Here is a 17433-nt window from a genome sequence, read left to right as displayed (position 1 = left end):
GAAAAGACCATGGGGATTTAGATGGTTCTATTATTCCTTGCCTATTCATTCTTTGTACTTCTCTTTCAATGATCTCCTTCTGGGAATGTGCTACTCTGTAAGCTGGTATGTAAATTGGCTTTGTGTTCGATGGAATGTCTATCTTGTGCGTTATTTCGCGTGTATTTCCCAAGGTGTCGCCGTCAAGAGCGACTATATCCTTATATTCGCACAATAAGTCTATGAATTCTTCTCTAACATGGTTTTCCTTAATGTCCTTTAAATGAAATCCTATCTTAGCTCTTCTCAGTTTTATGTCCTGAGCGTAATTTTCATTTCCTTTACGGATCGCGGCTACCGTTTCCCTTTCTACAACTCGGATAGGTATGGAGTATACTTCTGCTAGGCCTATCTCTGTACCTGGTGTTAACTTAACCTTTCCTCCTCTGTTATTCGTAATCTGTAACGCTATTTTGCTCTGTCTGACTTCATGTAAACTAGAAGAATAATGTATTCCGTTTACTTGCGACTTTTCAGTAAGTGTGAGAATTTCCTTCCCTTCAAAAATTGGGTTTACTGTACATTCTACCCAAGTACTTTCTCCTGGTTTAAGTCTTAATTCCCTCTCTAACTTTAAATAAGTGCATTGATTTGATTCTAAGAGGTTAATGATCTGTTGTGAACTCGTGATGCATTCTGGATATCTTCCCTCTGTCTTATCCTTCTTTAAGATACCTTTCAGTGTGGGATTCTCTTGAGTCTGGGTTCTTTTAATTGGCTTGCATATTGGTATTCTAGAAATCTCACGACCGTTGTTAATCACTAGTTGTTCTCTTGGGGCATCAATGCTTATCCCTTGTCTAGCCATAGTTGGATAACCTATCAGCAAATGAGCAAAAGCTAATTGTATATCTCTGGCTACCAGAACATTTTCTCTTAGAGCAATTCTTCCTAGCCTAAATGGAAAATCTAACTGTCCAATTACGTGAATATCATTACCCTGGACGTCTGTGATTCTACAATCTACTGCTGTGTTCAAACTTAAGTGAGAAAAATACAACCGATACACCTTTTCTGACATTATATTCTTAGGACTACCTGTATCAAAGAATGTAACAATAGGTTTCTCTAGACCGACATGTGCGGGAAATAAGGGTCTATAATTATATTCATTCCCTACATCAACTTTGCTAACCTGTGTAGCTTGACTTAGCCTTGACATTCCGGACGTTCTCTCTGTTATAGAGGAAGATTCATTGTACCAGTAAGCAGAAAATTTCCCATTGCGTCGTCTGACATTGACTGAACTGATTGATACCCTATACTTGCTGTTTGATTAGCATATCTATTTGGGACGGAATCCCTATTTCCTCTAACTGGGGGAGATTGACTTTGGTTTCTACCTCTGCCTCTCGACTGAGATCTACCTCTAGGAGCTGAAACAAATTTATTTCTGCATTCTCGAGCACTATGTCCTGTTCTCTTATGGAAAGGACAGAAGGCCATCCCTCGGCAGTCACTGGCATAATGTCCTCTCTTCTGACAGTTATAACACGTGACTGTCGAAAATCCTCCTTGAGAAGATTTACCTGGCATCTTATTCTGATTTCTAGATGGGGTCCTAGATCTATTTGGACCTCTTTCTTTTTGACCTATAGCGACTAAAGGTCTGTATATTGGATTTCCTTCAGGACTTTTACCTAAGATTTTTGTTTCCTCCTCTTCAATCTCTGCTACATCATCGGATGTCTCCCACTTACGAGTCATCCTTGCAATAACTTCCGTTGGCAGGCTTCCAATCATTATTGCTAGTCTAAATATTTTTTTTAACATGGCCCATTAGCATTTTTTGCTTGCCTCCTTCTACCTCTATCCAACCTGTGGATTCCATGAAGTTACCCCATTCATTCATATTGTTATACAACTGAGAGCTAAACTCTTGATAACGTCTTTCGTCTAACTTAAATTGACGCACTATCCTTGCCAAACTAGTAACTGGATCTCTTTCACCAACTGTGGAATAAACCTTCCTAAAATACCGTTTCAATTCTTCCCAATTCTTAAGATCTCGGTAAGTCTCGGAGTGGACGTATCGTTCTAAGTCTCCTCCGGCTTCCAAATCAAGATAACTCTTGGCTTCAATAAGCTTTTCTCTATCTGTCCCCGTCCCGTTATGCTATCTAGGCGTGTCTCCACTTGCTCTATCCAGTTTTCTAAGTTACAAGCTAACTGACCGTTCTTTCTTCCGCAAAATTTAGCTATGTGATTAATCACATGCCCCTTATGTGTTCCCATTACTGCTGCGTTCGAATTCGCGGACTGTGTACCTTCCGGCATGTTTATTTTCCTTGTTTGACTTCTCGTGAGCACAGGCGTTCTTACGTTCTGATAAGGAGTCGGTCTCCCTTTGACCATCGACTCGTTAATGGAAATTTTCTTAAGTACTGAGTATCATTAAAAGTATCAAAGTTATGACCGTAATACCCCAAAAGAAAATGATAATAACAATAAACTGTTTTTTAATTTTTACTAAAGTATTCGATCACCAAAAAAAATAAAAGAATTTTCCCCAGAAATATTCTCAAAGTCTTACGTTATCGGTAAGCGATTCTTAAACAACAACAAAAACCCTCTTAACAGTACTGGTAAAACGATACTGAACTGACCGTAAAGTGTACGCTAACGAGAGACCTCTCGTGAATTACCCTTGTTATCCTAAACAAACACAAAAAACAAGTAAACATTCATTCGACGTAAAACGAATAAGATTAAAAGCAAATTTAAAACAATACAAAAAACAAAGTACAAGAAATCACAAAAAACAACAAAAATCACAAAAAATAACATAAAATGACACATTCAAAATTCAAACTAAAATTTAAAGTTATTGGTTAGTAAATACAAATGTTCGGGAAAAGGTCTTAGTAGCTGATTAGTTATAATTAGTAAACTAAAGAAATATCGTAGTTTCGTTGCCAAAAAAAAAGTTCTGTGTGAAAATCTTTTAATCTTGAAATACCAGAAATTGTCTAACTGAAATGTTAATCGCGTAATTTACTTTTAATAGAGTTTAATGTTATGTAAGTGTGGGACATTTATTTGGACTTAACTTCTTTCGTCTTCTTCGGCACCCGGGTTTACGTCTGACCGCTTGCGTTCGCCTACCAGCGCGTTGAATGATGCGTTGTTACGTCTGCGGGAAGGGGACTTCTCTCTCTCTCTCTCGATTGCGTTGACTGATGCGTTTTCGGAATCGTTTTCTTTCCTCTTGATATTTTTCTTCATGCTTTCGACATCTTGTTCTTCTAGTGGAACGACTGTTCTTGTTGCTTCAGAGTGGAGTTTTACTTTCGCAAAGTGTGGGTGGCTTTTTTTGGAGCGCTTTTATTGTTACAACTCGGTAACTGTCTTTGTATTTGGGGAAGCACTGGTAACTGTCTTTGGGGAGAACTTTCTTTTTCGAGTGGCGTGAATGGATTGAAATCTCTTATGCCGACACTAAACTTTTGATTCTGTTTCGCGTCCGCTGTCTTTAACTGTCATTCGTGTATTCGTATCACGTCGCTAATCACCATTTCTTTGCTGTCTCTTTTGTCTCTTCCTATCCTTACCGCTGGACATCAATTAATCTTGTCACTATATCAATCTGTATCTCATCGTATCCCGTCGCTCTGCCACCAATAAATCTGTGACGGTACTTACTTTCTTTGCACAGATCTAAGGTAACGTGTGCCGTGGAGCAGTACTTTGGGGAATTAGGTAAAGGGTTCTGTTAGGATGAGAAATTAATTGATATGTTTCTTTGCATTAAAGAATTTTTTATTCTTCGTTGGGAGGGGGGGTTCTACACCTGTTTTCCACCTTCTGAGTTACTGGGCTCTTGGACTGATAAAACTTAATTGGCACTTGTTGCAATTACTATCTATAGGCACGAGGGAAATTTACTGAGTATTGATTGTCACTTTCACTGTCTTTGATTGCTTCGCACACCACACTTTTGCACCTGTTCTTCTTCTGGGGATTCTTCTGTCCTTCTCTGTTTCATCACCGGCCATGCACTGCAGCTCCTTTCTCCCCTCAGGCTCCCCGTTGTTCTCTCTCTTGGCTTCTCTGTTCCCCTTTTTTTCTCTGCTCCCTTTTCTGCCTGCTCTCTCTCTGTCTCGCCTTTTTGTTCAGTTGAAATCTCCTTAGCCCCGCCTTTGGATTTTTGGATTCTGACTGGGTGTGGCATTTTCTGAAAGACTTTTTGTCTCTTAGTGGCTACTAACTTCATACGAGACCGCCTTCCTGTCAGGTCTTCTACAGTAATTCGTAGGCTTTGAATTTGTATACGCCTCCTTCTTCATGTCGGGGGCCTGGCTTAGGGGCGTATGCCTTGGTAACCTCATAGGTCATTCGTTGATACCCCTTTTGGGCTGTTTTATGACCAACACTCATGGCTTTTGATTCGTCGATACTAGAGGCCTACCTTTGTGGGAGGGTGGGTGGAAGCACTTAAGAATTTGGTACTTCCCTCTTTCTAACAACGGGTCATAGAATTCCTTTTTAACGTATGCCAGATGGCTCTCTCTGACCTGTTCACGAAAGGAACGCCGATTAGTCATAGGCGCTAATGAGAGTAGTTTCCAATTTCTCGAAGATGCCTGGGCGATATCGCTGGTCACTAATCGCCTGGTGGACGGACAGAGGCTTTTTATAGATGAAAACCAGATGTCTAATGGCTAAAAGCCTAATGTTTTGGAGTAACAAAATCCTTCGCTAAGAAAAATCATTATCGTATTATTCCCTTTCCCTTTCTTCCTTATTATCCGTTTTGTGCCTTTTTCTTAAGTATTATTAAGTTATTGTCTTTTGGAATAACGACACTGTGCCACACTATTACATATATATATATATATATATTAATGAAATATATGCATATATATTATATAATATATATTATATACACACACACAAACACATAACTATAAATAATATATATGATATATTATATAATCATATATATATATAATATATATATTATATATATGTATATACACAAGTTTCTCCTTCCTTCCTTCCTTCCTTTCAGCCGCATCCTTTGGCACCGAAGGCAACGTCCCTCCGATGAAATTCATTACCCCTTGGTATATTTTAAGTCGATTTTATGCCGTGTCTTGTCATTCCCCTTTAGGTATAGCCTCCTCCTCCTCCTCCTCCTCCTCCTCCTCTCTCTTCCCCAGAATTATTTTTCAGATGGTGCGGTATTTTCTCTTTCTTTCTTTGAGTAGGGGTGGGGGAGGGGTGCGGTTGATGGGCATTGGGCCCGCGGGGATTTGCTTGGGCAAAAGGGAAAGTTAGGGGGGGGGTGGGGGGGGGGGGGTTGGGGCTCAATGGGGGTCTGAGCTTCGTATGGTTTTGTGGAGTAAAAGATTTTCTATTTACTTTGTGAATGGCTTTTATTTGCTTTTTATATAACTTCAATAATGTTTGTTGTTGTTGTTAGTCTATTAGTTGTAGTACGAATACAGACATATATAATCTTATTTATATATTATAAATTTACTTAAGTGGGAACCCTTTGTGAACATTTTTTGTTTTGTTTTGTGTGCAATAGATTTGAAAGCAAGTAAGAATGGATTGACAAGAGGTATATCTAATTAATACATGATTGAAGCAATATTGTAATTAGAGGATACTCTTATTTACAAATAAAATGTTTAAAATATTCTTGAATATAATAAACAGAAGTAAATTTGATATGAAGAGAGCAGAAGTGTCATATTGGGAAAGTAGTGCAGAATTGGTTTTGTTTAAATATGGGTCGTTCCAACAATCATGGGTACAATTATGGGTTATCTGGTTGGTTGAAGGTACAAAGTTACATTAAGGAGGAGCAGATGTGGATTATGGAAAAGGGAAAATGAAGAGTTTAGTGCGGGAAAACAATGAAGCGCCCTGAAGGGCTGTTATAAATAGACTCGAGAATGGCATGTAGAGAAGTGCAGGAGGGTGAAGACGAAGTTGAGAGAAAAGCGGGAATTTTTATAAGGGTAAACAAAACATTCTTTACTCGTTTTTTTCCATCTGTCCACCCGCCTGTGGTGTTTGCGTATGGTAACACTGCGTCCCGGGCTTTAGATAGTTACATTCAGCTTACATTCAAAAATTATAATAATATCCTATTTCGAATATTAACGGTGTAATTCGCATACAGTAAATTATTAAAACACTTTTCAGTTGCAAACGTACGCCCAGATATCCTTTTATTTACCTAAAACTTACTCATAGTATAACTATTTAGAGCCCGGGACGCAGTGTTACCGTGCGAAAACACCACAGGCGGATGGACAGATGGAAAAAACAGAGTATAGTCATCTTCTTGGGAATGTTATCATCTTCCCGCCATCGCGATAAGCATCCACACAGGGTTCGGGCCTTGGGCTTCCTAGATAAGATAACCCTTTAGCTGGGCCTAGAGCAAGGTGCTCCAAGGTTCCCTCAGGAAACGGCAATCCAAGAAGAGGTCCTCCCATCTGGCTGCGGGCATCCGTTAGCTTCCTGTGGAAGGCAGGCATGGGGTAGGTTCCTGTGAGGTCTCGGGTATCGTGGCTTTCTCAAAGGCAGACCTGGAGTAGGGCCAGGTGGTCAGACAGAGACCTTGGGATTCAAGGGGAAAGCAGCCTCAAAGGAAGACTTTCCGGCCCGGTAGGAACCCCAAGGCTCCTCTTTGGAAAGTAGCTCCGGAGGAAGGCCCCCTAGTTAGGCAGGAGCCCCGGGGCCCGCTTGGGCAAGGCTGCCCGAGAAGAAGTTTTTATTTATTTTTTTTTTTTTTTACTTTTTTTTAATTTTTTTTAAGACCGAAGCGGTTTCAAAAAATAAAATGATTTACTATTGCTGGCCACTGCTTTTGTTAATATTTTATTGCGATTTTATTTTGATTAGAATCCGTTATTATTACTTACATGTTTGATTAAGATATTTTCAAATATATAACAAAGAATGTTCAGTGATTTTATTTTCGAGTGTCCTCTGAAGATCCATAACATAAGCAATAAAACACAATAAATATGCAGTAAATGTAAAATGGTCAGATTATATGTAGTGAGAGATTGCTACTACTTATCATAAATATTCGTAAATGATGCAGATTATCCCTCATTAAATTACGGATGTATACATAAAACCGTCTGGATTACTTGTGTCGAGAGGGAATTAATCCATGAGCAATTGAACATACGAACGAACACTGTACAAACAAAGGGTGATACTTGTCACTTGATTTTATCGTAACACAGATCGAAAAAAAATCTTCTACGTAACATTATCGTCTTTTGAACAGTGATCTCCTCCAGGCGTAGTATAAAGGCTGCGCATGCATGCATTAGTCACAGTCTCTCATGAGGTATTGGGACGAGATGTATTCCGGAACAGATACAGATAATTCCTTTGAAAGGTTATTGAAATAATTCTTTAAATATAGGATTTTAACAATTTAATTTTGTGCGTGAGTTTTAAATGATTGAAAAGGAGGTGGAAAGTTTGAATGCCATCCGACTATATGTGCATTTTGCTGTATGCAAATGAATACACGCAAGTAGCGAAAGAGATCAATAAGATAGAAATTCCTAGAAAGCAAATTATGTATTTTATCCCCTGCTGGCGAAATGATTTCTGTATAATTCCAAATTTTAAAAATTCCTCGTGTGATTAATTCCTAATGCAGGCCCGTGCCCAGAGTTTTTTAAGAGGGGGGGGGGTGTCATTTTTCCCAAAAGCGGACCTTTTCTTCTATAAATGTCATTGCATATATAGGTATATAGTGGCTTAAATCATATTCCTATTGACACTGGTATTTCCTACTACTAAAGAATTATGTTAATGTTCAATAACAAAATTTATATAAAAAGAATGTCAAAAACACAAAAGATTGCCATTTATTGCTTTGTAAGTACAGTTCAACGAAAAGGGTATAGGCACAGAAAATATGGAGTTCCAGAAAAAAATATTTTTAGGGGGGTCGTCCCCTCCCCGCCTCCCCTCCCCCCTCAGCACAGGCCTGTAATGCATTAACCTTCGTGAACCGCAATTCGATAAGAGCTAGCGCTCTTACACATGCATTTCCATCTATTTTATTCATACTTTGCTCAATCATTTATGATGATTCCAGGAAAACATTGCGATTATTTTGTAAATGGCGAGGTGGGCATGTTTGGGGGGGTGGGGGGTGGGGGGGAGAGAGAGAGAGAGAGAGAGCTGTGGGAGGTTGATAGACCAAAGAGTTTCCTTACCCGTAGCTACGTCCTTGTCTTCCTAAATCTGGAGCCATGTTATCGTAGTACAGAATGGTTTTTTTTGCTTAAACGATAGTCCTAAATCAGGATCATCTACAAACAATCATACACACACACACACTCACGCACACACACATATATAAAATATATACAAACATGTATATCCTCGTGTATATGTATATTTATACACATACGTTTCTTGTCATTCTGCCATTCTGATTTGCCCTGATAGGTAGTTTTCTAGTTAGCTTTTGGTAAATAGTTCTATTTCTGTGTAAATTCATTTATATATTTTATTTTATAGTTTTGATTAAGTTTCATGTTTTTAAACGAATAATATTTTTTTATCCAAGACTGATGATGTGCCAATGTCTTGGGGCACGAAACGTTTCAATAAATCAATTATGTGAGCTGTTGTCTAGCTGTAAACCCCTGTTGGAATACGTATACACACATATTTTATATATATATATATATATATATATATATATATATCTATATATATATATATATATATATATGTAACCCTTTCTTTTTCACTACCCTGCAAAACTGCTCCATACCATCTGTGGCTTGAGTTAATTCCTACATCATCACCCCCACCTTTTTACATGCGCGTAGTAATTAAGGAAAACCCCGCCTAAATATCTTGTTTTAAACTTAAACTCGGGACAAAAAGAAAATGGACGACGAACATTCAATTCGGGCCATAGTCTTAAAGTCCGTGACCCTTTTACCGACAAAGATTCCGTCAAGAAAATTTACATTCATTTGGGGGTTTTTCTCTCTAAGCGCCGCCCGCGAAAAGAATTTCGGGCCAAGTTGGAAAATGTGGTGTACCCTTTGTATAGCCTCCTACTTTGAGGGATTATTCTTTTCTCTCCTTATCTCCTTTTTTGTCTTGACAATTTTTTCTGCTTTTGGTGTTAGTTACTTTCCTGATTGTTTTTCTTTATTATTATTAATTTTCTTTTCGTTATTGTTTTATTTGTGCGGTTTCGTATTCGCCCAAAATACCTCTGTCTCTTCAGTAATCCGGGATTAAGGCGTCTATTCCGTGGCACTACATTCTTTTTAGTCTTAGAGTTACTTCGTCTTTGTTCTCTTTCTGTGTATCTCTGTGTGTGCGGGTATATAAATAATATTTGCGCTGAAATGACACGTATATTATATGCAATTGAAATTTTTAAAAATTACGGTGATAAGATAAACTGCTTGCCTAATACAGATGGCTGCAAGAAGAACTCGAAAAGTTTACAAATGTTGAGATTACGTAGAAGTGGTGAACAATTATGGAATAATGGCTCCGAGTGGCTTGAAATACTTTGGTCATAAGGAAAGAATAGATCAGAGGTGGCCAAACAGTCGATCGTGGCCACTTGTTTGGTCGATCGCCGTTCCCCACAATCCTATATTAACAAACAAAAACGCAAGAATAAATATATATATATATATATATATATATATATATATATATATATACACACACACATATATATATATATATATATATATATATATATATATATATATATGTGTGTGTTGTGTGTGTGTGTGTGTGTATGTGTATGTATATGTATATAAGTGAGGCAATTGTACCCGTGTTTTATCGTACAATGACACTATTTGAAATTTTTTTTCCCCACGTAATAATATATGATTATGTAGTATGGTAGATCGTAAAAGAGGTTCAGTCTTTAGAATAAATCTCGGAGTCCAAAAGTCTGGCCACCCCTGGAATAGATGATTCAACGTTAGGGGAAAACGGTTATAACATATAAGTATTTGGCTGGAGGAGAAGAGAAACTCCTTGGAACCTGGATAGTGTCATGAAAGTGTTACTGAAAAAGGAATGGTCCTTATATCCAGGAAGCCTGAGAGTGATTGCTAGGTAGCGCCGAATAGTGTAGTGTGTGTCGGAGTTCAAAACGTACTGCTGATGAGTCTTCAGTGATGTTGCGTGGGCCGGCTAGTGGTATGGAAGCCTTCTTCGCAAGGAGTTCGTGCGCAATTTAGCAGTTGGCTTACGAATTATTTTTTTCTGGATCTACCTCTTTGCCAGAGGAAATGTCCCTTTTATATATATATATAATATATATAGTATATATATATATATATATATATATATATATATATATATATATATATATATATATATATATGACGTATAAAATACACGATATTGTGCTTCTCAGCTATGTAGAGAAGGCTCCAAAGAATATAATTTATTAGCAGAAAGAAATGTGTTTGTAAACACATTTTTACAAATTGCGTTTTGCTAATCTGGTATATTGTTGTGGAACCTTCTCTCCATACTAATATATAATATATATATATATATATATATATATATATATATATATATATATATATATATATATATATACTTGTGTGTGTGTATGTGTATATATATTATATATATATATATATATACATACATACATACATACATACATACATACATACATACATACACCGAGCCACAAATGTCCATTAATATTCTAATTCGCTCTACCTCGGAATTGATATATTTTCATATATGTTAACCGAAGGGGAATTATTTAGTCGATAAGAAATTTCTTATCGCCTAAAAAAATTCCCCTTCGGTTAACATAATACATATCAATTCGAGGTAGAGCGAATTAGATATTAAAGGGCATTTGTAGCTCGATGTATATATGTGAATCACGGTAATGTGATATGACTTATATATGTATATATATATAATATATATATATATATATATATATATATATATATATATATATATATGTGTGTGTGTGTGTGTGTGTGTGTGTGTGTGTGTGTGTGTACACATATACTTACACATAAGCATCCGCATGAATTGACAGGACACGCTTACAAATTTTCTTTCAGCTCTCCTGAATTACAGCCTCAACCAATTCCGGCCTCCACTCACTCAGCGGCGGCTGCCTTCCGTGCTTGCATTCCATCTCATTTCATCCCTGATTTGTATTCTCCCTCTCTCCGTAATTACCATGTTAGAGCGAAAAATATCCACAGCAGGTTACGAGAGAGAGAGAGAGAGAGAGAGAGAGAGAGAGAGAGAGGAGGTAATAACAAATGCCGGGGATAACTTATTCGAATTCAGAATCAGACGAGGAAGAAGAAGAAGACAGAAGATTGAATTCGCCATTTCGTCTTCCTGACAGTAGCAGGCGCAAGCTAAGACTTTCGCCGACACTGACCCACCCGATTTTCTCGCGGAGATGAGAAAATTCGCCTCGAATTACAAGTATAAGTGAAATTGTGGAGTGCCTTTTATTCGTTCGTGTGTATAAACGTTAATCAAAGTCAGCGTATTTTGTGGCGAATTAGATATGCAATTAAAAAGAAAGTTTATGATAGTTTAAAGATTCTTTAAATTAAAGCTTGATAACAAATATTCATAATATTTTACGCTTGAAATGTGTCTACTCGATTCTGTGACGGAAAGAAAACAATAATAATAATGACATCATGAATTCATACTCTTAATTGCAAAACAGCATTCACATAATTAGTTCATTTTTGAAGGCTCTTCGTTTGTTAACAATAAACACCGCCTTCCATAACACTAGTGGAGTCAATTACATATGCACTGACTTTTTATTGGTTTACTCTCCTGCCTGAAGATACCAAACCGGACATTTTTGCCCAGATCAGATTTTATCCTGGAGTGAAAGTGTTTCAATGGACTTCAAGTGAATGATGATAGTGCTCCGTCTTAAAAAATTATGTCAAGCGATTCAGAAGGCAAAGAGTAAGACAGGGACCTCCATATCCTAATGATGAGTGGGTTCAGTAACCGTTGAAACCCGCCAACTCTTGAGTTTTTTACTTCTTCATGGAATTCCTATAGTAGATTCACATCAACCGTGCATTTGATGTCTAGGCCCGTCCCTTACGACGCTCCTGATTGACTGTTGATAAGCCAATCACAGGGCTGGAAACTCTCAGTCTCTCTCGAGAGTTCACATGGGTAGGAGCTATGTTCCACCTCCCCTGAGGGATACTTTTGAAAGACGTATCCCTCAGGAGAGGTGGAACATACATCCTGCCTATGTGAACTCTCAAGAGAGAGTGAGAGTTTTCAGCCCTGTCGTTGGCTTATCAACAGCCAATCAGCAGCGTCGTAAGAGACAGGCCAAGACATCAAATGCACGGTTGATGTGAATCTACTATAGGAATGTGAGCTCTTAAGTTGGCAATGCCAAGCAGCCATGGCAGCAGATAGCCAATAAGGAAGCTCTCATATGCAAGGGCCAGAGTAATACCTGTAGCCGAAGGAGTGAGTGGCGACCTTACACTGAACGAAAGACCTTTGTGCCTGTTTAGATAGTAATACATTAATTCACAAAACTGTATTATTATTATTATTAATTTTTTTTTTTTTTTTTTTTGCTCTATCACAGTCCTCCAATTCGACTGGGTGGTATTTATAGTGTGGGGTTCCGGGTTGCATCCTGCCTCCTTAGGAGTCCATCAATTTTCTTACTATGTGTGCCGTTTCTAGGATCACACTCTTCTGTATGAGTCCTGGAGCTACTTCAGCCTCTAGTTTTTCTAGATTCCTTTTCAGGGATCTTGGGATCGTGCCTAGTGCTCCTATGATTATGGGTACGATTTCCACTGGCATATCCCATATCCTTCTTATTTCTATTTTCAGATCTTGATACTTATCCATTTTTTCCCTCTCTTTCTCTTCAACTCTGGTGTCCCATGGTATTGCGACATCAATGAGTGATACTTTCCTCTTGACTTTGTCAATCAACGTCACGTCTGGTCTATTTGCACGTATCACCCTATCCGTTCTGATACCATAGTCCCAGAGGATCTTTGCCTGATCGTTTTCTATCACTCCCTCAGGTTTGTGCTCGTACCACTTATTACTGCAAGGTAGCTGATGTTTCTTGCACAGGCTCCAGTGGAGGGCTTTTGCCACTGAATCATGCCTCTTTTTGTACTGGTTCTGTTCAAGTGCCGGGCATTCGATTGCTATGTGGTTTATGGTTTCATTTTTCGTATTGCACTCCCTACATATGGGAGAGATGTTATTTCCGTCTATTGTTCTTTGAACATATCTGGTTCTTGGGGCCTGATCTTGTGCTGCTGTTATCATTCCTTCAGTTTCCTTCTTTAGCTCTCCCATCTGTAGCCATTGCCACGTGTCATCGCTGGCTAGTTCTTTAGTCTGTCTCATGTATTGTTCGTGCATTGGTTTGTTGTGCCAGTCATCTGTTCTGTCTGTCATTCTCCTGTGTCTGTATATTTCTGGGTCTTCGTCTACTTTTATTAGTCCTTCTTCCCATGCACTCTTTAGCCACTCGTCTTCACTGGTTTTCAGATATTGCCCCAGTGCTCTGTTCTCGATGTTGACGCAGTCCTCTATACTTAGTAGTCCTCTCCCTCCTTCCTTTCGTGTTATGTATAGCCTGTCCGTATTTGCTCTTGGGTGTAGTGCTTTGTGTATTGTCATATGTTTCCTGGTTTTATTATCTATGCTGCGGAGTTCTGCCTTCATCCATCCCACTATTCCTGCGCTGTATCTGATTACTGGCACTGCCCATGTGTTTATGGCTTTTATCATATTTCCGGCGTTGAGTTTTGACTTGAGTATCGCCTTGAGTCTCTGCATATATTCTTTCCTGATCGTGTCCTTCATCTCTTGGTGTTTTATATCCCCTCCTTCCATTATTCCCAGGTATTTGTATCCAGTCTCATCTATGTGTAGTTCCTCGCTGGCCCGAGTGGTTTTCGAGCTGGGCTGCCAATCCGGTGGTCTCGGGTTCGATTCCCGGCTCGGCCAACGCGGAATCAGAGAAATTTAGTTCTGGTGATAGAAGTTCATTTCTCGATATAGTGTGGTTCGGATCCCACAATAAGCTGTAGGTCCCGTTGCTAGGTAACCAAAGGTTTCTAGCCACGTAAAAATATCTAATCCTTCGGGCCAGCCCTAGGAGAGCTGTTAATCAGCTCAGTGGTCTGGTAAAACTAAGATATACTTTTTCATCTATGTGTTTGATGTTGCTCCCATCTGGTAGCTTTATCCCTTCAGTTCTCGTTACTTTGCCTTTTTGTATGTTGACTAAGGCGCATTTTTCTATTCCAAACTCCATCCTGATGTCCCCAGATACAATCCTTACAGTCTGGATTAGGGTATCTATTTCCTTGATGCTCTTACCATACAGCTTGATGTCGTCCATGAACATCAGATGGTTGATTCTGTTGCCTCTTTTCTTGAGTTGGTACCCGGCATCCATCTTCTGTAGTACTTTTGTCCTGGGAATCATGGCTACTACAAAGAGTAGTGGGGACAGTGAGTCGCCCTGGAAGATCCCTCTCCTGATATTAACCTCTGCTAGTCTTATTCCAGAGCTTGTAAGTATTGTATTCCAGTTGCGCATTGTATTTTTGAGGAAGCTGATGGTGTTTTCCTCTGCCCCATATATTTTCAGGCATTCTATTAGCCATGTGTGAGGTATCATGTCGAAGGCTTTCTTATATCCATGCCATGCTTAGGTTGGTTTTCCTTCTCCTACTGTTCTTCATTACCATTTTGTCTATGAGGAGCTGGTCTTTTGTGCCCCTACACTTCCTTCTGCAGCCTTTCTGTTGGTGGTGGATGGTGTTTGTCTCCTCTAGGTAGTTGTATAGCCTTTCACTGATGATACCTGTTAGTAACTTCCATATTATTGGTAGGCAGGTGATAGGCCTGTAGTTACTGGGTATATTTCCCTTACTCTTGTCTTTTTGTACTAAGGATGTTCTTCCTGTGATCATCCATTTGGGTGCATGGTGATTATTATTATTATTATTATTATTATTATTATTATTATTATTATTATTATTATTATTATTATTATTATTATCATATTGACCTATTTGTTTATTTATTTACTGTGATAAATAAATTTGTAAGCAATATCCCTGAATCCCTGAATCATATCGGCGCAATACTCGCCAGTTGTAATAGCAGAGAGAAAGCAATTATTAGAAAAATAGCGAAGACTATTTACAAGTTAAATGCAGCTGATGCAGCAATATCTTTCAATAAGACTTGTGTGAAAGAGGGTCTCCTTCCATTATTATTATTATTATTATTATTATTATTCAGAATATGAACATTATTCATATGGAACAGGCCTAGGGGCGCCATTGACTTGAAATTGAAGCTTCCAAAGAATATGGCGTTCATTTGAAAGAAGTAACAGAAGGTAAAGGGAAATACAGAAAGAGGAGATCAGTTATTAGAAAAACAGATGAATTAATAAATAAATCAACAAATATATAAAAATGCAAGACAAGGACAATTGTACTATGGTGGTAATGAATTTCATCTGCCCTTGAACTTCTGAAGTTCCAACTTGAACTTCTGAAGTTCCAACTGGACGACATCAGGACCTTTTGGAACTGAGAAGTTAGGCAGCGAAGCACATTCACTGCATATTGGAGCTGCTGTTCAGCAAATCTATACTCGGGTTTTTTCCATCTGTCCATCCGCCTGTAGTGTTTTCGTATGGTAACACTGCATCCCGGGCTTTAAATAGTTACTCTGTGTAAGTTTTAGGTAAATAAAAGGATATCTGGGTGTACATTTGCAACTGAAAAGTGTTTTAATAATTTACTGTATGCGAATTACACCTTTAATACCGTTAATATTCGAAATAAGATATTATTTAAAGCCCGGGACGCAGTGTTACCATGCGCAAACACCACAGGCGGATGGACAGATGGATAAAAACAGAATATAGTTGCTCTCGGCAGGAAAAGAGTGATAGAAACCGTCTACCATCAGTTATGGCAGATACTCCGTAGAGGGTCTGGTCACTTCTTCGTCATAAAGCTGAAGGAGATCTGCTTCGAGGAGAAATACATCCAGGACCTCAAGAGTCTACAACCAGCTCCTTGAAAAAGCAGTCTTTGCCAAGCCACTGTCGTGATCTTTTCAGGAACTGTGACTGTTTGCGTTCAAGATGAAAATTTTGAATGATCTGAAAGGGTCTAATTAGCCAAAATCTCGTAAATTAATTTTTGAACTTTGTTAGATAAACATTAGATTTGTTTTGGTCTCATGTTTGGAGATGTTATCGAAATCTGTGGCAATTGTATATATATAGATATATATATGATATATATATATATATAATATATATATACATATATTTTTATATTAAATTTAAAAATACTATTATTTTCTTTTATATAATATGTTTTTGTTTTAAACCTCACACCAACACATGCGTGTGCACACACATAATACACACACATACGTATTTATATTTATATATATATATATATATATATATATATATATATATATATATGCACAATGATACTTATGAAAAACAAAAATACTCACACACATATATATTATATATATGTGTGTGTTATTTATAAATATTGTGCATAAAGTTGTTGCATCTTATACCTGCATTATACGCTGTATAAAAAGAAAGCCACGTCCTAATCTTGTTTCATTACCCTCCATTTACATACACATCACCTATAATCTTTTTCTAACAGTAAATTTATGCATGTTTAAAAATGTGAGAATGTGTATTTGTTGTTTGATCGTGGTTAATTGCCTGATTCTGTTTTAAAACTGGTGACCATTTGAAGGAGGCCACAACCATGTGTATTTTATTATTGACCGTCCCCGCTTTTTCTTGCAGCGGTGACCATCGTGGGGCTGTGCATAGCGCCGACGTTTCTTAAAAGCCCCGAAGTGGAAGCCGAGGAGGAGACGCACCTCCTGAAGTTGGGTCTCCCGAGGAAGAAGTGCTGGAACAAGAAGCGAACCTGATGCATTGGAGAGGCCGCGCACAACCTGGGCTTCGTCAGATAATCGCCAACAGAGACACATTAACTGAATAGCTGTTAGTTCCTGGTTTCTGGAAATGACATTGAATTATATATTCCAATTGGAGGGACTGGCTCTCTCTCTTCTCCTCTCTCTCCCCCCCCCCCCCCCCAAAAACCCCACCCCCCCCCCCCCCCCCCCCCCCCCCCCAAAAAAACCCACCCCCCCCCCCCCCCCCCCCCCCCCCCCCCCCCCCCCCCCCCCCCCCCCCCCCCCCCCCCCCCCCCGCCCCTCTCTCTCTCTCTCGTCCCTCTCATCGTCTCTCTCTCTCTCTCTCTCTCTCATCTAGGTTTTAGGAATATTTTGTACCTTGGACTG

General features: G+C 38.7%; 1 protein-coding gene across 1 annotated transcript in view; it reads left to right on the top strand.

Moving 5' to 3' along the window:
• LOC135224955 (uncharacterized) overlaps positions 1–17206 on the top strand; it is a 273007-nt gene extending 255801 nt beyond the window's left edge. The window contains exon 5 of the mRNA XM_064264267.1: positions 16928–17206. Within this exon, the coding sequence (XP_064120337.1) occupies positions 16928–17058 (131 nt within the window). The 3' untranslated portion in view covers positions 17059–17206. The remainder of the gene's footprint in view (positions 1–16927) is intronic.
• Positions 17207–17433: the final 227 nt, after the last annotated feature.

This window comes from Macrobrachium nipponense, chromosome 12 (genome assembly GCF_015104395.2).
Source record: "Macrobrachium nipponense isolate FS-2020 chromosome 12, ASM1510439v2, whole genome shotgun sequence".
NCBI classification, from domain to species: domain Eukaryota; kingdom Metazoa; phylum Arthropoda; class Malacostraca; order Decapoda; family Palaemonidae; genus Macrobrachium; species Macrobrachium nipponense.
The sequence above is the reverse complement of the archived record's forward strand: the minus strand, read 5'-3'. Positions and strand labels throughout refer to the sequence as shown.